This window comes from Lycium barbarum, chromosome 3, assembly GCF_019175385.1.
Source record: "Lycium barbarum isolate Lr01 chromosome 3, ASM1917538v2, whole genome shotgun sequence".
Classification (NCBI taxonomy): Eukaryota; Viridiplantae; Streptophyta; class Magnoliopsida; order Solanales; family Solanaceae; genus Lycium; species Lycium barbarum.
This window is the reverse complement of record NC_083339.1, coordinates 2,797,377-2,820,156: the sequence shown is the minus strand read 5'-3', so window position 1 is coordinate 2,820,156 and position 22,780 is coordinate 2,797,377. Positions and strand designations below refer to the sequence as shown.

Sequence of the window (22,780 nt, the reverse complement as noted above, 5' to 3'; positions counted from 1 at the left end):
ATTTTATAACAATTCGGTGTCGGAACCCACTGATCAAACTATTTGGGTTCACGTAGTACAAGAATCGTTAAAGGAAAAACGTTCTTTATCAAGGGTTCAGAGTTTATTTCTAAGGTTCAAACTCGATTTTTTAGTTAAGGATGCAATGACCATCAGAGGGGTATGACCAAATAGTCAATTATGTAGATTATGAATCGTGAGATCTTTGGTTAAAAGATTAGCTGATGCCAATACTAAGTGATTTTTTCATTTGTCCCAGCATTGGTAGACAATGTTATTCGATATTGTAGAGGTAGCGAATTTTGTAAAATTAGTCATGTGTGTATAGACTGACGTAGATACTACACATTACAGAAAAATAAAAAGATGAATCGATCATACCCATCCGTTATTAGACTTTATATATTTTCTATTTCTATTAGTTGAAGTTCTAGAAATATTTATTCCAGTTTACTTTTTACATCTAATTTAAATTTGTGCACCAGAATAAAAATCTAAAATGTGATTCCTGTGATAAGAGAATGTGACAATATATGAATTATATATGCATGAATTAAAATTGATTTAAATGTTAAAGCACAAAAGTACTAACAAATTGATTCCTTTAAGTAATAAATAATACTAATAATGAGATTGCAGATTTTCAAAACGTAGTGTCACCGTGACACCGTCATGGAAAATCTTTGATGAATTATATTTACCTTGGTCTTGTTTTTCTTTATTCTTATTTTATAAATTTCAATCTTTTAGATCTTGATGCTAATTAACATGAAATAAATAAGACAGCAAGAAAGTGCTATTTCAATTGAAGCATTTTAGCCCTTTATGAAAATGCCACAATACAATTTTTTTGCAGTTGAGAAATATGTGAGCCTCCTAATCTTTTAAACAACTTATTTTCAGCTCAACACTTCTATCCAAAGACTTAATGTTATTTATTTATAGATTAATTTTAATATTTAATATTTAAAAGTACATTTATCCTTATTTAGTAATTTTAATCAGCTAGTTTTCTATATCCACAAGTTTTTATTTTTATAAGGGTTGTCAGCTTAAATCCAAAAAACAGATTTTTGCTCCATGACAATAAGAAAATTATTTGAGATGAATTTTAACTCAGTTTTATTAAGAATAAATTCTAAATACATCCTAATCTCAAAATTTTCTCTTTTGTAACGGAAGAAAAAGGATATGATAAAAGGAATCATTATGGTTAAAGGGATTGCAACTTTTTATTTTTTGGCCAAAAAGCATACGTTTTTTCCTTTTTGTAGTATTTATAACTGAGAAAGAAAACATAACATACTTTCTTTTTCTACTCAAATTATAACGTTTGCGGAATTTTATGATATAATATAGACAAGTTTTGGACAACTAGTCAAAAAGATACAAAAAGATATCACAAGAATTCTAACTTTAAAACTTATAAAATCCCAAATGAATTTAATTTAAATATTCTAATGTGTGAATAGGATGACGAATACAACATTATCTTTAAAACCTATCTTCCTATAGTCCTATTTACGGAAAATAAATTAGATTTGGTAATTACAAATCATAAATAATAAATCTCCAAATATGAAAACAAAATCTTGCCATTTATCTAATGGGAAAAGGTCAAAATTACCCCTGAATTATTTGAAAGAAATAACTATATACTTAATCAGAAATTGGTCTCAAATCTATTTTTCATTGACTTTTCTGGACACGTGACTTTTTCGGGTGCTAAATAAATTAACTAAAGATTACTTAATATTAACCACATTCGGTAGTCGAAAAGGATATAGGCTTGCCATGACAAAAGATTACTGATATTGAGAGTTCACACCAAATCAATATACATGTGTTTGCAAATAAAATTTTAGCGTTTAACTATGTTAATTATTTCACATTTTCTCTTTTTTAAATCACTTAATTACGATAAGTTGTCGGAAACGACCTTTCTACCTCCCAAGTAGGGTAATAGACCTTACTTGTGGGATCACATTGAATTTATTGTTATTACAATTACGGTAAGTTAAATTATTTTGGTACAAATACTGAATAAGTGTGGTTTTTTACCATTTAGTAATGTCAAAAATAGGTTGGAGATTATTTTTTTCGGTTGGTAAAATTATTCCATTTAGCGTAGTTGAAGAGCCGTTTCGACTTTTTTTAGGTATAAAAGGGTACCACTAAAGGATGTGGTGCAACTGATGAGGTTGCGTCTTCCCCTAATAGGTCCTACGGAAAGCTAATCTAAATTAGTCGGGCTTGAATAACTAACACCGAATGAAAGAAAAATAAATATAAAAGGGTAATATGTGAACATAAGAAAGTAAACTGGAGGATTTTTTTTTGTCATTTTAGTCACAATTTAACAAGCATATTTGATGTAGTAGAATCCAGACAAAAGGCAAATACATCAGTAGTTGTATTTTTTAAATCTTCCCTTAATTTCCTGTTTTCAATTTTTCATTGCCCCATTAATGGAGGGAACCTCCACTTTACGAACTCCAAAAACACAAATTTACTGCCAGAAAACCAAAACCCAACAGTACTAATCCCAAAAACCCATCTTCATTCTGGCACCATTTGTTCATCAACCCTTATTTCAAAAACAAAAATTTTCCTTTTTATATTTATTTTCAATTTAACTCTATTTAATGTTACATTCTTGATATTTTATCTTTTTGGGTTTATTTGTAAATGGAAGACAAATGCAATATTATTTCTTTTCACATAGTTGAGGAGCAGTTTTGATTTTTTTCATAAAAGGGTAATATGAGAACATAAAATGTAAACAAGAGGACTTTTTTGTCATTTACACACTATTTAGGTGTAGTAGAGTCCAGACAAAAGGCAAATATATCAGTAATTTTTTTTTTAATCTCCACTTTATATGCCCCCATTAATGGAGGGAACCAAAACTTTACAAACTCCAAAAACACAAATTTATTGCTGAAAATCAAAACCAAAACCAAACAGTACTAATCCAAAAACCTTCTGGCGCCATTTGTTCACCTAACCCTTATTTTTCTCTTCTTAAATTTAATCTTAAACTGTTTAAACTTGTTTTTTTTTTTCCAATAGCACTGTGTTTGTTTTTTTCCTTTCTTGTTTTGAGTTTGTTTCTAGTGGAACAAAAAAAATGATGGAAATGGAAGACAAAGAGAGTACAGAATCAGGTTCACTTGGTGTTAACTCAGAATATGACTCACCACCACCACCACAACCACAACAACCACCACCAGTAGCACCACAAGCAACAACAAATGGGGTTGGTGGGATATTACCACCACCCCAAGTGATGAATATGAACATGAATATGAATATAGCAACTGAAGGGGTTGTTATTGGGGGTAATGGTAGTGAAAAAAAGAAGAGAGGGAGACCAAGAAAGTATGATGCTGATGGTAATTTAACACCACAATATATTAAGGCTGCTGCTGCTGCTGCTGCCTCTAAAGCAGCAGCAGCAGCTGCTGCTGGAGGAGTGAATTCACCACCTGGTGGTGGTGGAGTGGCTACAGCTTTTACTATAACGTCACCACCTAATTCAGGTGGTGGTGGTGGTGGTTATAGTTCATCTAATACTACTACTACTACTACTACTACTAAAAGAGGACGTGGTAGACCTGCTGCTGGTGCTGGTAACTTGCAATTAATTGCTTCTTTGGGTAAGTCTTAAAAACTAAATAATCTCATCCCATAGTTGAAAAAAAAATGAAAATAAGAATATGTTTAACTATGTTTGTTGGGGGTTTATAGAGATTTTGCTCAAAGATCTGTTTTTTGTGTTTTTGTTTCATTATTTTTTGAGTTTGGCCATTTGGGTTTTTTTTTTTTTTTTTTGTTAAAGTAATTGTATTGTTGATTAGAAGGGACCAAAACCCTAGAATTGTTATTTTAATTACTTCTTTGGGTGAGGCTTAAAACAAAAAACAAAAACAAAATGCCTGTGTTTAGTTTTGTGTTTGTTGGGGGCTTTCTAGAGATTTTGCTAAAAGATCTGTTAATCCTTGGAAAAAAGTGTTCTTCTAAGTATGGCCATGTCAGGTTTTTTTTTTTTTTTTGGGGGGGGGGGGGTAAGTCTTGAAAACAATAATCTCACTATCCCAAAGTTTAAAAAAAAAAGGTCTCTGTTTAACTATATTTTTGGGGGTGTATAGAGGTTTTGCTTAAGGATCTGTTAATTTTTGGAAAATAGCAGTCTTTGTGTTTGTGTTTTTGTTTCATTATTTTCTAAGTATGGCCATGTGAGGTGTTTTTTTTTTTTAAAAAAAAATGTATTTGAAAGATGGAGGAAGTTGTTGTGTTGTTGTTGATTAGAAAGGACAGGAACCCTAGAATTGTTTTTTTTTTTAGTTTGTTTGTTTGTTTGTTAGTTTGGATTAATCTGAGATGAACCCAGCAAAAATATCCATTTTTGGGTTTTGTTTGCATCTTAGGGTAAGTCTTAATACAAAAAAAAAATAATCTCTGTTTAGCTCTGTGTTTTTGGGGGTTTATAGAGATTTTGCTCAAAGATTTGTTAATCTAAGAAGAAAATAATATTGTTCTTATGTTAGTGTTTTTGTTTTCATTATTTACTAAGTTTGAATATTTGTTTTTTTTTTTTTTTTTTAAAAGACAGAGGAAGTAATTGTATTGTTGATTGGAAGGGACAAGAGCCCTAAAATTCCTACTTTTTTTTGGGTAAATCTATTAATCCTTGGAAAAGAACTATATTTTCTTATTTTGTGTTTTTATTTCATTATTTTTCTGAATTTGGCCGTTTGGGTTTTTTTTTAGTGATAAGTTTTTGATTAGAAGGTGACAAGAACCCTAGAAATGCTATTTTTTGTTTTTGTTCTTGTTTTTTGGGGTAAATCTGAAATGGACCTAGCAAAAAGATCCAACATTTGGTTTTGTTTGCTTTAGTTTGTTTACCTAATGCCTTTTTTCTGACATATAGAGTGGTTTCTTTTTGGTCTAATGAAGGTGAACTATTTGCACATACAGCTGGTGGAGATTTTATGCCACATGTTTTTACTGTTCATACTGGAGAGGTAATTTCTTTCCTTTTTTTCTGTCTCTTATGATGTATTGGAATGAAAATTTAGGATCTTTTTTTTTTTTCTGTTTTTCAGATCTGAGATGTTTTTTTACTTTTCATTTTAGGATGTGGCAGGGAAAATTTATTCTTTTATGCAGAAGGGTTCAAGAGGGATCTGTGTTTTGTCTGCAAATGGAGCTGTTTCTAATGTTACCATTCGTCAGCCTGGTTCTTCTGGTGGTCTTTTGACATATGAGGTATGATTCTATTACTCTTGTTTCATTCTTTTTACTTAAATCTTGTACTTGTATCTTTTTCAATATTGCTTATCAGCTTTTACTGATTTTTAGCTACCTGGGATTCTTCTGTTATTGTTGTTGCCCTACCCAACCACCCCACCTGAAAAAAGAAAAAGAAAAAAGAAAGTCCTCATAATCAAGATCTAATGATTTAGGATGGATTCTCTGCAGAGATATGGTTCCTTTTCTCTTTTGATAAAGTGTATATATATATGTGTATATATATATATATATATTCTATGAAAATGTACCATTTGTTTTAGCTTTGGTAGGCGGAGTTACTCGGTACTAGTGTTGGTGGGAGATAGCAGGTGTTCAGTGGAATAGTCGAGGTGTATGCGAGTTTGTCCATACACCACTGTTATAACTATTAGCTAGTGAAGTGTCTTCGGTGCTTGGTGGCTAGACCTTTATCTGGTCTAGAAAGGTCATATTAGTGGTAAGAGGACAACATTATGTGTGGGCTAGGCGCACGTTGTGAGTTCGAATACTGCTCTAGACAAAAGTTTGGAATTTAAGTGGGGGAGGTTGAGGGACAGACCCATTACCCCAAAAAAAAAAAACCTTCTCAAAAATTTGCATTACTACCATTTGTAGAAAATTGACTAAATCACTACCTTAGCGTACTTGCTAACCTTGATTTAGTATTGCATTTACATGTGCATAGGAAAGATTTAGCTTATTACTGTAATCTACACCAAAGTTAGTACTAAAACGCTACATAGAAGAGCGATACTTATTGTCCGCACCAGTGTAGTTAATGAAACCTTGGCTGCTAACCTAAATGCTATGTTGCCTTTACATGTTTGAACTTTTAAAGAAGTAAAGGTTCCTGGGGAGCTCCCTTGCTTATTAATGAAAGCACAATAATGACTGGGAAATTCAAGTCTGCTATTGCATGTGCAGCGAATCTTTAATTGATAACCATCACTTCTCATAATGTTTTACTAACTGATGTCAAATGGAGTTAGCTAATTTACTAATAGTGTTATGGTCTCTTTTCATCTTTTTACTATCTCACCTTTCATGTGCTTTTTGTGTTAGAATTGATGTTGTTATGAGAAAACAGGAGATCTCACCTTTTCTGTCCTGGAAAATTCAAATTTAGTTACTCTGACAATGCAGGGCCGCTTTGAGATCTTAGCATTAACTGGATCATACACTGTTTCTGAAAATGGCGGCATGAAAACTAGGTCTGGTGGATTAAGTGTTTCATTGGCTGGCCCAGATGGGCGTGTTATCGGTGGTGGTATTGCTGGTTCGCTAACGGCTGCAAGCCCCATCCAAGTAAGTCTTGTTATGTGTTTACATAATACTACTAGTTTACAAGTGTTCCAGAGAGCTCTGCCTTTTGCTTGCTGGTTCACTATCCAAGTAAGTCCTAGTCAGCTTCGCTTGTCGAGTGTACACTGTACACATCTCTGTTCTACCCGGGAGACAGGGTGTGACCGAATCATTTCTCTGCAATATCAAAGATGTTTTATAATGCAACATGTAGTAAAACGTCTTGGAGTAATAGGACTTTTGGCCCCTAAATTATTGGTAAAATATGCTTTTGGTCCTTGTGATATATAACTCAACATATTTAACCTTCAATTAATTAAAATGTCTTTATGGTCCTTTCAGGTAGAAATTTTGTTATAGTTGACTATTTAAAGAACTATATCAACTAAAAAATGGATTAGCAGTACAATCTTAACACAAAATATGAGTAACTAAGTGGTGGAACGATTAATAATTATAGCTAATTTGTGAATATTCATAAGCAAAGGGAGCAAAAGCACGCAATTCAATTAATTGAAGGTTTAATGTGCATAGTCAGATAAAAGCAGAATCTGCCAATAACCAAAGGATCAAAAGTGCTATTAACCCAAAATATATTAAAAGAAAATGAAGAAATGTAACGCGAAATATGGTCATATCACGTTTGATAGATCCTAAAGCCTGCTAAGACTAATGATGCTGCTAGTTGGATGTCTTTGTTTGTAAGTCTAGATCCATTGCTTAACCGAAGAACAAGACAAATTTAACAATCCTTAACAGAAGATGACTGTCCTCTTTGTGAGCTAAGTTGTTTGTTATGTTGGTGAATAAAAGAATTATGAAACTTGGAGTATCTGCATAATCCTCTATGACTTAAGTTGAATGGCAGAACATAGAGATTGTTTCATATGAGATCAATAGACGAATTATCCTCTACGATTTAAGTTGATGCCAGTATTGTTAGTAAACTTATTGATGTAATCTCTTATATTTGCTAGATGGTGGTCGGAAGTTTCATGCCAAATGCTTTTAAAACACAAACTAAAAGGAAACATCATCAGATCGAACCAAGAATGCCACCTGTCATCCACAGCTCTTCTCCGGATCCCGTTTCAATGGTAAGACCTGTATCACAAGCACCACCGGTTAGCAATATGACTATGACTCAGACATCTCAAATACCAATCCATAACCACCACGGGGAAGCCAATAACAGCACAAGCAACAAAGATATGCCGAATTCCACTTCTACCGACACTTCTGACTGTAACGGATCGGAACCAACGTTCGAGCAGAGACCATATCCCGATATTAACTTGTCTATACCTATGGAGTAAGCTCGATGGGTCGGGCAAAAAGTTGACTATAGTTGTTTTATGTTTAGCTGATTCCTTGTTTTTTCTCGTCTGTGCTGATTGTAATTTTGAGGAATCATTAGGACTGGTGGCTTAGAGACTTTTGAAGTATCATGCTGACATGACTAGAAGGAGGGCTAATATATCTTTGTTTTCTGGTTGTTGTAACGTTTATACAGATCTTCGTTCTTAACTTCTTTTTAAGGATATTATCTAGGAAGGGATGATGTAGTTGCATTTATGTCAGTTGGAAGTAAAAGGACACTGATTCATTCTTATGTGTCTGACAATATGGTTTTTTGCTGCTTTGTGAAAGTCAATGCAGTCCTTCAAGACATTCTCTTCATTCCAATTTATGCGACGTTTTCTTTTTTACTCCTTTCCTAAAAGGAATGACACTATAGTCATTCCTCTGGTAAAAATCTAGTCTCTGGTAGATGCTACTAGTCCACTGTGATCGACTCGATAAACCCAAGCATTTTAGCCAATCTACCGACCATTTTCATTTTACTATGTAAATGTTATGACAAATTTCATTTTACTATGTAAATGTTATGACAAATATTTCATGCCACAAATTTTATAGCCAGACAAATGTTATTGCTCATCACAAGTTTTAAAAGTTCATTTTTCTTTTAAACACCGTGCTGATTCAAACAGTCACATAGATTGAAGTGGAAGTAGTAATTACAGTACGCCAAGACATTTATATTGCATAGGAACTGGACGATTAGCTATGGAACCATTCCTAACACATTGTAGTAAACATACATAGTATTATAGACCATTAAGAATTTGACATTGTCAACATAGGTACTTGAAACTTTAGGTAAACATAGTTATATCATTGGCCCATAGGCACATAAAACCACAAAGACATGCCACTTGCAAGCTTACAACTACTAAGAAGAGATTTACTTATGGTTTTTGACATAATAGTAACTAGAAGCCTAATCAGAGTAATAATCAGATTCATAATCAGAGAAGCCAACGTCAGGAGTTTCCGTTGCACAAACTATCCCAGACTAGTAATCCCAATCCGGATGAGAGTCTGTTATCGCAGGTTGTCCAAAGGGATGTCCTTTCACATACGCTGGAACATCATTTGCATCAACTAGCCACTCCCGAAACTCCTGCATTTCGCCCTTAGGACCTACCAAAAAAATTTATCAAGAGTTGGTCATGTATATCAACGATTCAGCAGGTACAACCACTAGTCCCAATTTAATGTATATATCAAATTTTACCGTAAGTTCTTACAGCTTAAGAACTTGTTGGTCTATAGAAACAGGTTATTTGCCTTGGTTTCGAGGTTACCAACTGTACTGAATATCAAGGATAAGTTACCAAGAAATGTGTGTCTGCGATTTCTAACTTTGTAAGCTGGAGGAAACGCCGCTGTATTAGGCTACAAATCAAACAAGACTTAGCAATTAGTCTCACTAAAAAGGATTAATTATGCACTCTTTTTTTTTTATAAACGACTAGTTAATTTATGCAAATTAATTGAAACCTACAGGGTTAAGTAGAGCAGCATGTGGCTCATCATCAGTCAATACTGTGTTGGCTTTTGAAAATCTTCCACCACGAAAATTATTTTCCCATAGTTTACTCAGCTGCTTCAAGAAAATTGGCTTATTCTTCTTCTCCATAGTTGAAAAACCACTGTCAATACAATTATCTTGATCCTACAAAATAAATTAATGAAATTTCAAGGAAAATACAATTTTAATTTAATACTATATTAAATTAAATTAAATCCACTTACCCATTCAAATAGCAAGTTAGCAACTTCCTTCGAAGGCCAACCATGATGTTGTCGAAAATATAGGCTCCACGTTTCGACTATGATCATGTGAAAAATAAAAGTTATATAGTAACACTTCATAACAAATAGATTAATTAACTCACTGATTAAAGAAAATAAAATTAGATTGATACTAACTCTATAGCAGACGACCACAGCCCCACTTCAAATCTTTCAAGGCAAAACCTCATAAACTGATCACAGTAAGGTCTCTTGAAGACTGTTTTGGCACATCACAAAGACAAGAAAAAAGACATTATAATTAACAGAAATATCAATATAGTACTCCCTCCGTTCTAAGTTATGTGATTATGTACTTCTGGCTACTTTGCTACTGCTTCTTATTATATACAGTAGCTATATTTTCGGATACAAACGAACAAGAAGCGAGAGAAGCATGCTATTTTCAAATCGATTGATAGCCTGATCTTTTTGATAGATCGAAAGAGATAGAGAGTGTATCTCAAGGCAAAATCTCCTATTTCTATCTATTGATGTGACTACTTATTCTTGATGACTTAAAATTTGTGATACGAAATGTATCATATACTTCAACGCATATAAATCATTTTATTAAGGGGAAAAAAAGTTTAAAAATAAATTGCTTCTAAATATAGAAAACTATCACGCTAAGGGTTGTGGTGTGGTAAGATCCCTCCACCCTTAACTAAGTGTTAAAGTCTGGAGATGAAAAAAAAAAAACTCAAGTAGAATGAGTTTTCCCATTAATTTTATGAGCCTCACAAAATGCGAAACCAAATTACTGGATGCACCAAAACAAGTGTCTGAACATTGAATGAGAAATAAAATAAAGATACAGTATATATATATTTTTTTAAATCGACTATAAAGCGACGTGTGTCACGATATAAAGAGTTAATCCCACTTTACCTCCGTAACATTTATGGGTTGGGAAATGATACCCCCGCCACATATTGAATGGAAATGATAACCCCCCCCCCCCCCCCCCCCCCCAATGTATTTTTCAGTGAGCATTTCCTTTTTTGAATAAAGATCATTTTTTCTTTTTCTTTCTATAATTAAAATAAGAAAATACATAGCTATTATTGTCTCATACATCTATTTCGTTGGATATAATGTACTTTTAGGATATAACAGCTACTTAGAATACCGCTGAATAGGAAATTGGAATGGTGTTGAAATGTCAAACACGAACCAATTTGTAATGGCATCACAGGTAATAATAAGATATTTTTCATACTATATGTTAATAGTGAATTAATGTTGTATCAATAATTATTCTTCCCTAATCTTCATTGTTGGATTTTCAAGGTTCAACCACCTATATCAAGTCCAATTGCTTCTTCAGCTATACAACGGAACATCTCAATTGCACAGGCAATCAACACCTTTTAGAGGTGCTATGTTCTCAACTCAAGCACAACAATTAATAACAATGGATGCCTGAAGGAATTGGATTGACTATAGATGTGCAATTAAAAATCCCAAGCAATTGTTCGAATGTGAGCAAAAAACAAAGTTTAATTTGCACGTTTGTGGAGGTGCAGATTATTTTCAACGGAATAGGTGAATGAGGTAATAATATTTATATACTATTTTCTTATTTTAATTGTAGAAAGAAAAAGAAAAAAGATCTTTATTCAAAAATAGAAAATTCTCATAAAAAAATATTGTATAAGGAGGTTATCGTTCCTATTCAATATATAGAAGGAGTATCGTTTTCCAACCCTTAAATGGTAAAGTGAGATTGACTCTATAAAAAATATCAATTTTACTTTTTAACAATGTAAAAATGCGCGCGCGCACATACACAAACCTAGAAAATTTTCCATGAACAAGGTCAGGGGTATATCTCCGAACAGCAGACTCGTTGCGATGATGCACCCGATCCACTAACAGCCCACCAAGATTAAGCACAAGTAGTTTCTTTTTGGGCCCAAGGTTCAATTTCTCTAATGGAAGGTCCAATAAAATTACTCAAATGACTACCTTATTGTAGTTTCCTACCATTTGTAGCTACCCTTTTAAATATTACCATTTGTAGCTACATTTTGGCAAAATAGTGTATGTTTTCGCGTGTATTTGTTGCCAACAAATACATGAGAACATGGTAAAAAAAAAAAAACAGGATCTTTGATTTTAGCCTTTAACGGTGAAGCTATTAAATTAGATATTAATATATATATATTAATATATATTTTTATGTATTTTAGGGATTTTGTTTTTGCTTTGATATATTTCAGTGATTTTTTTTTGCTATAGCGTCTTTCCGTGTTTTTTTTTTTAATGTATTTCAGTGATTTTTTTTGGATGTATTTTAGTAATTTTTTTTTTGTTTTTTGTTTTTGATGTACTTCAGTGGTTTTTTTTATGTATTTCAAATACATTGTGTACATTCCAACTACACATGAAGCCAAATACATTCAAATTTTTGTGTATTTGAATGGATTTCAACAAATACATTCAGATACAAGACGAAAAATTCAAATACATGACAAATACATTAAAAAACAGTGTGTTTGACTATTAACAAAATACACTAAAAAATACAATAAAAAAATACAAAGACAAATACATTCAAAAACAGTGTATTTGTGAGATGTAGATTTTTTGAATGTATGTATTTGGCTTTTAAAAAATACACACAAAAATACAAAAACTACACACGGCCAGATCTGAGACACCACCACCACCAAAAACCTTAATCTCTCCACCACCACCAAAACTCTAATCTGAGACACCACCACCACCAAAAACCCTAATCTGAGACACCACCACCACCAAAAACCTAATCTGAGACACCACCACCACCCACAACCCTAATCTCTCCACCACCACTAAAACCCTAATCTATCCACCTCCACGTCATCTTCTCCGCCGCCATCTCAAATAAGTGCCATCGCCGCCACCACCAAAAATACACACGGACAGATCTGTACCATCGCTGTCTGCATCTTCTTCTTCCTCGCTGCCGTTTTCATCGTGTGCCATCTCAGGCCACTCAAACACCCGCCGATCACCGGATAGAGTGAAAAGAGAGAGAGAGAGTGAGAGAGAGAGAGAGAGAGAGAGAGAGAGAGAGAGAGAGAGAGAGGGAGGTGAGCACAGAGGGAGAGGGAGAAGAGAGAGAGGGGCGGCGCGGCCGTGGTGGTGGTGGTTGAGAGAATGGGAGAGAGATTTTTTAGTGTTTTGAAAAATGAAAAATCAGAAATGGGTAGTGATTGGGAAAAAAGAAAGATATATGTATTTGGGTATGTATTTTTGATATAGCTACCAATTGTAATTTAGAAAAGTTAATTAGCTACTAAATATATTTAAATAAAAGGGTAGTTAATATTAATAATTAGGTCTTAAAAGAGGCTACAATGAGTAAAAATTCCTTCTTTTTCACTATGTTCTTTTCATCTCCGTAATCACCAGTGCTATCATTATGAATTAACCACCACGTTTTTCAACTTCAAGCTAGGAAGATTTCTTGCCATAGTTAATAGAAGAAAAGACTTTAGTGATAATACTACTTAGATAGACATGAAAAAGCCATGGTAATTATTATATATTTATAGTGGCATTGATCAAGGATTATTAATTAATGGTGAAAAATTAAACCCTTGCAAATTTTGTAATTAAGGCATGTACCAGTCTTTCTGATTTCCACGGCTCAAAATTGAAACAAGGGTACTAGAAAATGAAAAAGACAAAAAAAATCTAATATAAAAGGAAATAGAAAAGGAAAACACTAGAAAAGGAAAACACTAGAAAAGGAAACTTAGCTTTTCAACCAACCGTTGCTAGCATTTATTAAGGGTTAATTGGTTGAGAAAAAAGAGAACTTATTCTCGATAAATATTGCTATTATTGAATTATTAAATTTTGTGTTCAAAATATGCAATGTAGATTTTAACAATGCATGGTCACAAAAGTTCTCTATTTTTGTTAATAGGTCCAAATCCAAGGGAGATTGGGCCGGAGGAAGAAAAAGAAAAGAAAAGATGCTCAATCACATTTGCTGAATGAGATATAAATCTCATTTGAATCCTTTCCACTTCCAACTTTGATTTGGATACCTATACAAAACTATATATACTTGCAAAAGAACATATAAGTCTACTGCCGAAATATCTTTTTGAAGGAACGTAACTCCTAATAACATCAAACCCTTAGGTTTTCTTCTTTCTCTTCTTCTCTCAAAACTAAAAAAATTCATTCGAAATGGCGAAACCAAGAATTAGAGCAGAGATTGATTTGAAAAGAATGGATGAGCAGCTTGAGAGACAGTTAGATCGAATGTTTAGCGATCATAAGGGTTGTGAAGAATCGAAGAAAGTCGAAGTCATCACCAACAAAGAAGAATGGAAATTGGATCCTAACAAGAAACTAAAAGTCAACAATCTTATTGGACAAGGAGCATACGGATCAGTTTACAAAGGTCTTTATGATGGAAAAGAAGTTGCAGTTAAAATACTTGATATGAGCAATGAAAAAAGAAGAGCTGTAGTAACAAAGGCTTTTACGCAAGAAGTTTCTATATGGTACAAGCTAGATCATCCAAACATCGCAAAGATAATTGGAGCTTCAAAGAGGTTGCCCCAAGTTAAACCTAAACGCTTGGTGACTCCACGGAATTCTGATGCGAGAAATCATTCATTGAGAAAACAATCATTTGGCTATGCTGAAGGATATTGCATCGTGGTTGAATATGTCTCAGGAGGCACTCTTACATCACATCTCTTAAAACACAGTATCAAAAGGTTGCCACTGAATTCTGTAATTCAACTAGCATTAGATGTTGCAAGAGGGTTGAGTTACCTTCACTCTAAGAAAATAGTTCATAGAGATGTAAAGAGTTGGAATTTACTTGTGGACAAGAAAGGAAGAGTGAAAATAATAGACTTTGGAGTTTCTAGAGTTGAGGCTTCGTGTCCTATTGACATGACTGCCCAAACTGGTACCGTGGGGTACATGGCTCCTGAGGTTCTTGCTGGTCTACCATATGATCATAAATGTGACGTCTATAGTTATGGAATTTGTTTGTGGGAGATATATTGTTGTTCAATTGCGTATCCTAGCCAAATTACTCTTTCTCAGACATCTCAAACAATCTACAAGAGTCGAAGGCCAGAAATACCAAACTCTTGCCCAAGTGGCCTGGCCAATATAATGAAGCAATGTTGGGATGCAAACCCAAAAAAGAGGCCAGAAATGCAAGAAGTGGTGCTGATGTTGGAAGCCATCGACACATCTGAAGCTGCACCAAATGAGTCTCGAGGTTGTTTTTGCTTGACAAGACAAAAAGGATTATAATGTACAATAGATTGGCTATAGCCAGTGAAGCTTGTATATGCACAATAGATTGGCTATGGTCAGTGAAGCTTGTATATGTTTAGGACCATTATATTTTTTTTATTTCATTCTTTTTAGCTTCTTGGCTTGCAAATAACTTGACCCAAGAGCTTAGGATAGTCAAATATAAATGGGATTCGACATGTAATGTCTAAAGTCTTGCTTGCTTGGATATGTGCAGTGACTTGATTATTATTGCTCATGTATGATAGACTTATTTCGGAAAATAAAATAAAATATAAACCTTATTTGTAGAATGCGTTTTATACTTCCCAACTGCGACATCTTCGTTGTTCAATCCGGTTTCATTTCGTTTTGGCCCCAAGAGATCAATCATCTCCAAACATTAAGGGATTCCTGTGATTAAACAGTGTCACATCATTAGCCACGTCTTCAAACAATATTTTGACAACTCAACTACTATAGTAAAATAAATTAGTACTTAGGGTGTGTTCAGTACGGAAAAAATATTTTCCTGAAAAATGTGTTCTTGAAAAATAAGTAAATTTCTTACTTATTTTTCACGTTCGTTTGGTTGGTAGAAAACATTTTCCGGAAAATACCCACCCAAGCCCCACCAACTCCACCCAAACCCGCCCCCCGCAATTTTTTTTTGGATTTTCTACACCACCACATCTCTCCCCCTCCCCCCCCACCCCCCAACCCACCTAAAATTCTTAAAAATTACCTTTTTTGAATTTTACACCCACCCCCACAACCCCACCACCCCCTCCAAAAATTTTAATTTTTAACCACACAAACTTTTAATTTTTATAATTTTTTTTATAAAGATAAAATTAACTATGAAGTAGAAAATTAAGGAGGGGGTGGTGGGGTGTCAGGAGGGGGGGGGGGGGTAAGTCGTTGGGGGTGAAAAAAATAAAAAACAAACTTTTAAAACTTTATTTTAAGAAAAAAGAAAAAAAAATTTGGGGTGGGGTGGAGGGATGTGGTGGTGTAGAAAACCCAAAAGACAAATTAAAAAAAAAAAATTGGGGGGGGGGGGGGGGGGGGGGCGTAGGGGCGAGGGATGTGGTGGTGTAGAAACCAAGAAGATTTTTTTTTTTTTTTTAAATTAGGGGGTTGGGTGGGCGGTGGGGTGCGGGGTGGGGGAAGTGGTGGTGTAGAAAACCCAAAAGAAAAATTAAAAAATAAAAAATTTGAGGTGGGGGGGGGGAGGGTTGCGGCGTGAGGGGTGGGTGGTGCATGGTTTGCGGGAGTGGTTGGGGTTTGGTGGTTGAGGGGTGGGTGGGTAGTGCATGGGTTGCGGGAATGGTTGGGGTTTGGGTTGGGTGGGAGATGGGGGGTGCATGGGTTACAGGAATGGCTGGAGTTTGGTGGTTAGGGGTTGGGTTTGGTGGGGGGTGGGGGTGGATGGTGCATGGGTTGCTGGAGTGGTTGGGGTTGGGTAATTGGGGGTTGGGTGGTTGGTGAAATGCCACTTGTGGACTTATTTTCTCTACTTTGATTAGGGAAGTCATTTTTCTTATTTTTTAAGAACTTGTTTGCCTAAGGAAAATGATTTTTAATATTTTTGACCAAACGAACTTGAGAAAGGAAAATGTTTTCCTCCATACCGAACACACCCTTAGTGATGTAACATACATAAGAATATACTATTGGGGATGTTACTTCTATTTTGTTCACTAAGCTGCAGTCCTTAATATAACTCGTGTTGACTATTTAGCTACTTTAAAATCAATTTCCGATAAACATGGTCGAAGTCATAGGTATTCATCTTCGGAATTATAATTTTTCCTGTAAATTAACATATTACTTACACAAGTAAACTTTTTACTTATTTTTAGTATTTATTTTGAGGATTAATGAGGGATAACATGTCCTGCGCAATCCGTACACTAGTAGATGCTCCATAGACATGTATTAATGTCGGGTTATGAACTTATGATCACCTACTTTGCATGATACTTTTTTCTTGATATTATTCAATTATTAAAATATTGCCATTTGGATTATATCAAGATTGTATTGATTAAGGTATAGCAGAACAGAAAGTTAAGTTTATTTTAAGGCACATTGAGTTAGTGACATAATAGTATAAGTTAGAATGAACAAGCTGGGAACAAGCTGGTTTGTTTGGTCTAATTTAGACCCGAAAGCCGATCACGACTTAATTAGAAATCGGATCGTGATACAAGACATCATTTTTCTTTTTATTTTTTTTGGGGCAGGGGATTGTCTTTTGAGTTGATGCAAAGTAAGATGATGTGATAAAAGAGGAAAAAGCTTTTATTATATTAGAATTGTAAACCTAATTAGTGTAAGATGAATTGTAACCATAAGACTTACAAGCTAGAGTATTATTTTTGCTTCAAAACCTTCTGTTATATCATCAATTGGACCATTAAAAAAAAAAAACAATAAACAGTAAATCCCAGCGCATTTGAGCAGTCACAAAGAGGCCACAAATAATTACAGACGATACAATTAGAATGAAAAATTGGAAATACAATACATCTGATCATGTTTTTGAATTGGAGGTGAAGATGAAAGTGAAAAAAGAAAAGAAGACAACAGCAAATTAAGTATTTGAACTGTGATATCTACAATTTCGTTCAAATTCAAATTCTTGATCCATCCATAAGGTAAACATACACTAGTACCCATTTTTAAACAATGACGATTATAATAAGTTACTACTCTCAAATGGTTTGAACTGCGTTTGGTGAAGTAAGGGCGCTAGGGCTGAAAAGAATAGAACAGCACCATGCGAAAGAGGCAGGTGATAGAGGAAAATCTCGATTGATTCAACTAATTGGTCGTTTGAAGAAGAAGAAGAAGGACGAAGGAATTCGCACCATTGTGCAGCAATATTATTGTTATTTCCATTATTTCTTTGTAATGAACCCGGTGAGAGATCAAGTGGAGGAGGAGCGCCATCTTGTAAACGCCTCGAATTGAAAGAACCAGAACTATTAGAGACGGATTGAAACTCGGGAGCTGCGGTGAGCATTTGGACAACTTCCTTAAAACCAACAGGTTCGACTCTGCAAATTTTAGGAGGTATTGGTGGCATTGGAGCAATTGGTTGTTTGGTCATTGGTTTTGTTGGGAGCCTTCTAACTCCTTGAATTGAGGAGTGATATGAGGATAATGCTTTGCTTTGCTTTACTTCTTTTTGTGGATATGTGGAAAATGGAATAGAACTAGAGGAGGAAGAAAGAGCTACATATGAATAAGAATCCATTTTAATATTCTATGATGCAAGTTTCTCTTAACAGGAAAAGTTTACCAAGAAGAATGCATTTGCGGCTTTTGCTCTTGGTTTCGCTTATATGTATAGAGAGAAAGGAGACAAACCTAAGCAACTTGTCTTAAAATAACTCTTCCGTTTTAATTTTGACTTACTTTTCTTCTTATCTGTTTTTAAAAAAATGTCAGTTTTTATATTTAGTACCTTTTTTAACTCGGATATGGTTCTCTGCTGAAAATTAAGTTTCTGCTTATACCTAAGGAGTAAGCTTGATAAGTCGAACAAAAAGTTGACTGTAGTTGTTTTGTGTTTAGGTGATTCCTTGTTTTCTTGACTGGGCTGACTGTAATATTGAGGAATCATTAGGACTGGTGTAACGTTTATAATATTTTTGTTCTTAAACTTCTTTTTAACCAGATGTTTGTTCTTAACTTCTTTTTAAGGATATCATCTAGGAAGAGATGATGTAGTTGCATTTATGTCAGTTGGAAGGAAAAGGATACTGATTCATTCTTATGTGTCTGACAATATGGTTTTTTGCTGCTTTGTGAAAGTCTGTATGCTTCAAGACATTCTCTTCATTCCAATTTATGTGACACACTTTCATTTTTACTTCTTTCCAAAAAAGGAAAGACACTTCTAATTTTGGAAAGCCAAAAGTAAGTTCCATGACTATTGTCATTCCTCTCGCTAGTAAAACTCCAGTCTCCAATAGATGCTACTCTAGACCACTTGACCATTGTGATCAACTCGATAACCAAAAACATTTTGGCCAATCGACCAACCATTGAGAATGGAACAAATAGTGGGGATTGAATTCTTCTTCCTTGTCTTTCAACCCTTGCTCTTACCTTGGCTTCGCCTTCATTAAGCTTTGGATATCCACCTTCACTAACTTGTGGGATAGGACAGACCTTCTTTTGTTTGTAAATAGACTTGCCCGAAATGAAAGAACGTTGGCATAAGAACCCTCGAGATTAGGGAAATCCAAATATATAATTTACTTTACATTTTCTTTTTACATTTATAGCTTTTGTAATTATACAAATGTCAATGCCACAAATTTTATAGCCAGCATATCAGAAGGTTCAAAAGTTTGTTTTTCTTTTAAACAACCTGCTGACTCAAACAGAGTCACACAAAATGAAAAGGAAGTAGTAATTACAAACTGCCAGGATATTTATATTGCACATGAACTGCACGGTTTGCCATAGAACCATTCCTCACAAATTGCAAGTAAACAAAGTAATAGAACATTGACATTTTCAAAATAGGGGAGTACTAAAAACCTTAGGTAAACATAGTTATATTATGAGTCGTCCATAGGCACATAAAACCTCAAAGGCAAGGAACTTGCAAACACATAAGACCACGCCATTACATAAAAACTTACTACTACTAAGAAGAGATTTACATATGTTATGGGAAAACCATGAACCATCTTGATTTGATAGTAACTAGAGTCCTAATCAGAGTAATAATCAGAGTCATAATCAGGGCAGCCAAAGTTAGGAGCTTCCGCGGCGCGAAGTATCTTAGCATAGTAATAACAATCAGGATGAGAGTCTGTTATCGCAGGTTGTCCAAGGGGATGTCCTTTCACGTATGTTGGAACATCATTTGCATCGACTAGCCCCTCCAGAAATCCCTGCATTTCACCCTTAGGACCTACAAAAGAAACAAATTGTTAAGATTTGGTCAGGTATATCAACGATGCAACATGTAAATGTTGGGAATAAAATAGACCCGCAAAAATAATATTCACGGTATTAGTGATAAACGCGGAACACTAACTTATGGTTAAATCAGCAAGAATAAAATGCAGCAATAATGACACCAAGATTTTACGTGGAAACCCTTCTGAATAAGGGAAAAACCACGGCCAAGAGGAGCAGCTGATATCACTATAGTAAAGAATTTTACACTCTGTAGTCACGAGTATAAATACTCCAAAGACCACTACACACTCAAAAAGAAAAACACTCTTTTGATTTTTCCCACCTCACTAAAATATCACTCACACTCTATTTTTCTTCACAGACTATTTTCTTACACAGTCTATGGTATTAGTATACCTCACTTTGCTCTCACTCAGATGTATTGTCTGAGATTTTTGGTGTGTATAGCAAATGATTTTGGTGTATTACAAATGAATCATAAGTTGCCTATTTATAGGAATGAATTTCCTATGATGAGGTAAGCGCTTACGCCACGACTATGATGAGGTAAGCGCTTACGCCACGACTATGATGAGGTAAGCGCTTACATCACGAAAATGTGAACAAAAGAATTGGCTTGTTGGCCAATTCCACAATTGCTACCAATGTAATTTTGTCAAAGGAAGAAAAATCTTCCTTCCTTAAAATATGGGATAGGAGACTGGACCCCACAGTAAATTCATCCATCCATATTACACACACACTCTCTCCCTCTCTCTCATACCGATACAGAGAAAGACGTGATTTTTATCGATGGGAAATTCATTCTATCATCTTCACTACGTCAATATGCGCTAGGTGAAAAAGAAGAGCTCGTCCTTGTCGTGCCCGATCTCCAAAACATTGATATATATAGTTCTATAGGTAAATAGCAGGAACGATCTATTTTTTGGGTTATCACAAAAGGTTTCCCGTCAGTGCATAAAACTTCCAACTTCTTTTTGATCTATAGCAACCAGCTATTCCCCTTAGTTTCGAGATTATTAATTGTACGTTAACATTATCATGAGTATCTATACATAATTGTACTCTAACAGAGTGAGGAATTCTTTGATAACATTGCAGGAACACATAAAAATTGAACTTCAATTAATCATAAATGTCAAGGACTAGTTTGATACCAAGAAATGTGTCTCGGCGATTTCTAACTTTGTAAGCAGGAGGAAACACTGCTGTATTAGGCTGCAAAATCAAACAAGACTTCGCAGTTGGTCTAACTAAATCAGATTAATTTTGCACTGTTTGTTTATAATTGATAAATTAATTAAAACCTACTGGGTTAAGTAGAGCAGCATGGGGCTCATCATCAATCATTAGTGTGTTGGCTTTCGAAAATTTTCCACCACCAAAATTATTTTCCCATATTTTACTCAGCTGCTTCAAGAATATTGGCTTATTCTTCTTCTCCAGAGTTGAAAAACCGCTGTCAATACAATTATCTTGATCCTACAAAATAAATTAATGAAATTTCAAGGAAAATACAATTTTAATTTAATACTATATTAAATTAAATTAATTAAAATTCACTTACCCATACAAATAGCAACTTCCTTCGAAGGCCAACCGCGATGTTGTCTAAAATAGGCTCCACGTTTCGACTATGATCATACGGGAAAAGGCAAACATCATATAGTAAACAATAGCTTCATAACAATAGATTAATTAACTCACTAACTTAAGACAATAAAATTAGATTAATACTCACTCCATAGCAGACGACCACAGCCCCACTTCAAATCTTTCAAGGCAAAACTTCATAAACTGATCACAGTAAGGTCTCTTGAAGACTGTTACACAACAAAGACAAAAATAACGTTGTAATCAATCGAAATATCAAATTCAGTACTCCCTTTGCTCTAATTTATGTGATTATGCTTGACCAGGGACAACATAGAAAAAGAATGTGAAGCGAGAACTTCTAGGGGCTTCGCTTGCTTCTTATTATAGGCGGAAGCTATATTTTCATGACAAAAATGAACGAGAAGCGAGTGGAGCATGCTATTTTGATCTGAAATGTGTCACAGATATTTCTATGCATATAAATCATTTTATTGAGAGTAAAAATAAGTGTTTAAAAATAAATTGCTTTTAAATATAGAAAACTAGCACGTCACCCTTAACCAAGTCTAGATGAAAAAAAAAATTCAAGTAGGAAGGGTTTTCCCATTAATTTAGAAGCCTCACAAAATGTAAATCCAAATTAATCGCGCACCAAAACAAGTGTCCAACACTAACTGAGAAATAAAATAAAGATATTCTAATTTTTTTTAATAAAAAAAATAGGCTAAAAGTGAAGTGTGTCACAATATAAGAAATGCGCGCGCACACACAAACCTAGGAAATTTCCATGAACAAGGTCAGGGGTGTCTCTCCGCACAGCCTACTCGTTACGCCGATGGACCCGATCCACTAAAAGCCCACCAAGATTAAGCACAAGTAGTTTTTTTTTGGCCCAAGGTTTAATTTCTCTAATGGAAGGTCCAATTCTTTTGTAGTAGTGTTCTTTTCATCTTCATAATCACTAGTGCCACCACTATCAGAATTAGCCACGATGATTTTCAACTTCAAGTTAGGAAGGTTTCTTGCCATAGTTAATTGAAGAAAAGACTTTAGTGATAATACTACTTAGACAGATATGAAAAAGCCATGGTTATTATGTATATTTATAGTGGCATTGGTCAAGGTTTATTAATTAATGGTCAAAAATTAAACCCGTTCAAATTCTGTAATTAAGGCAGGTACCAGTCTTTCTGATTTCCAAGACTTAAATTGGAAAGGCAACAGT

At 34.4% G+C, this 22,780-nt stretch overlaps 3 protein-coding genes and 1 long non-coding RNA gene across 5 annotated transcripts; 2 read left to right on the top strand and 2 right to left on the bottom strand.

Annotated features, from left to right (window-relative positions):
- Nucleotides 1-2,855: 2,855 nt before the first annotated feature.
- On the top strand, nt 2,856-8,212 carry LOC132629920 (AT-hook motif nuclear-localized protein 1-like). Its single transcript, XM_060345339.1, has 5 exons — nt 2,856-3,659; nt 4,963-5,030; nt 5,143-5,274; nt 6,442-6,603; nt 7,578-8,212. Exons 1-5 carry the CDS (start codon nt 3,131-3,133, stop codon nt 7,914-7,916), a joined length of 1,230 nt encoding a protein of 409 aa, XP_060201322.1. The 5' UTR covers nt 2,856-3,130; the 3' UTR covers nt 7,917-8,212.
- A 521-nt stretch (nt 8,213-8,733) lies between these two features.
- On the bottom strand, nt 8,734-10,614 carry LOC132633656 (uncharacterized). Its single transcript, XR_009579726.1, has 4 exons — nt 9,880-10,614; nt 9,703-9,779; nt 9,452-9,622; nt 8,734-9,342 (listed from the first exon to the last, which is right to left on the bottom strand). It is a non-coding gene; the product is annotated as an uncharacterized LOC132633656 (long non-coding RNA).
- Nucleotides 10,615-13,194: 2,580 nt separating this feature from the next.
- On the top strand, nt 13,195-15,377 carry LOC132633655 (serine/threonine-protein kinase STY13-like). The gene has a single exon (XM_060350184.1). It carries the CDS (start codon nt 13,933-13,935, stop codon nt 15,022-15,024), a length of 1,092 nt encoding a protein of 363 aa, XP_060206167.1. The 5' UTR covers nt 13,195-13,932; the 3' UTR covers nt 15,025-15,377.
- A 4,105-nt stretch (nt 15,378-19,482) lies between these two features.
- LOC132633654 (uncharacterized) lies at nt 19,483-22,410 on the bottom strand. 2 transcript variants are annotated; one of them, XM_060350183.1, is made up of 6 exons: nt 22,330-22,410; nt 21,701-21,782; nt 21,527-21,593; nt 21,271-21,441; nt 21,117-21,177; nt 19,483-19,945 (listed from the first exon to the last, which is right to left on the bottom strand). In XM_060350183.1, exons 2-6 carry the CDS (start codon nt 21,751-21,753, stop codon nt 19,743-19,745), a joined length of 555 nt encoding a protein of 184 aa, XP_060206166.1. In that variant the 5' UTR covers nt 21,754-21,782; nt 22,330-22,410; the 3' UTR covers nt 19,483-19,742. The 2 variants fall into 2 exon arrangements, 1 of the variants encoding a protein (XP_060206166.1); XR_009579725.1 differs by lacking the exons at nt 21,117-21,177; nt 21,271-21,441; nt 21,527-21,593; nt 21,701-21,782; nt 22,330-22,410 and adding an exon at nt 20,072-20,400 and having other exon boundaries at nt 19,807-19,945.
- Nucleotides 22,411-22,780: the final 370 nt, after the last annotated feature.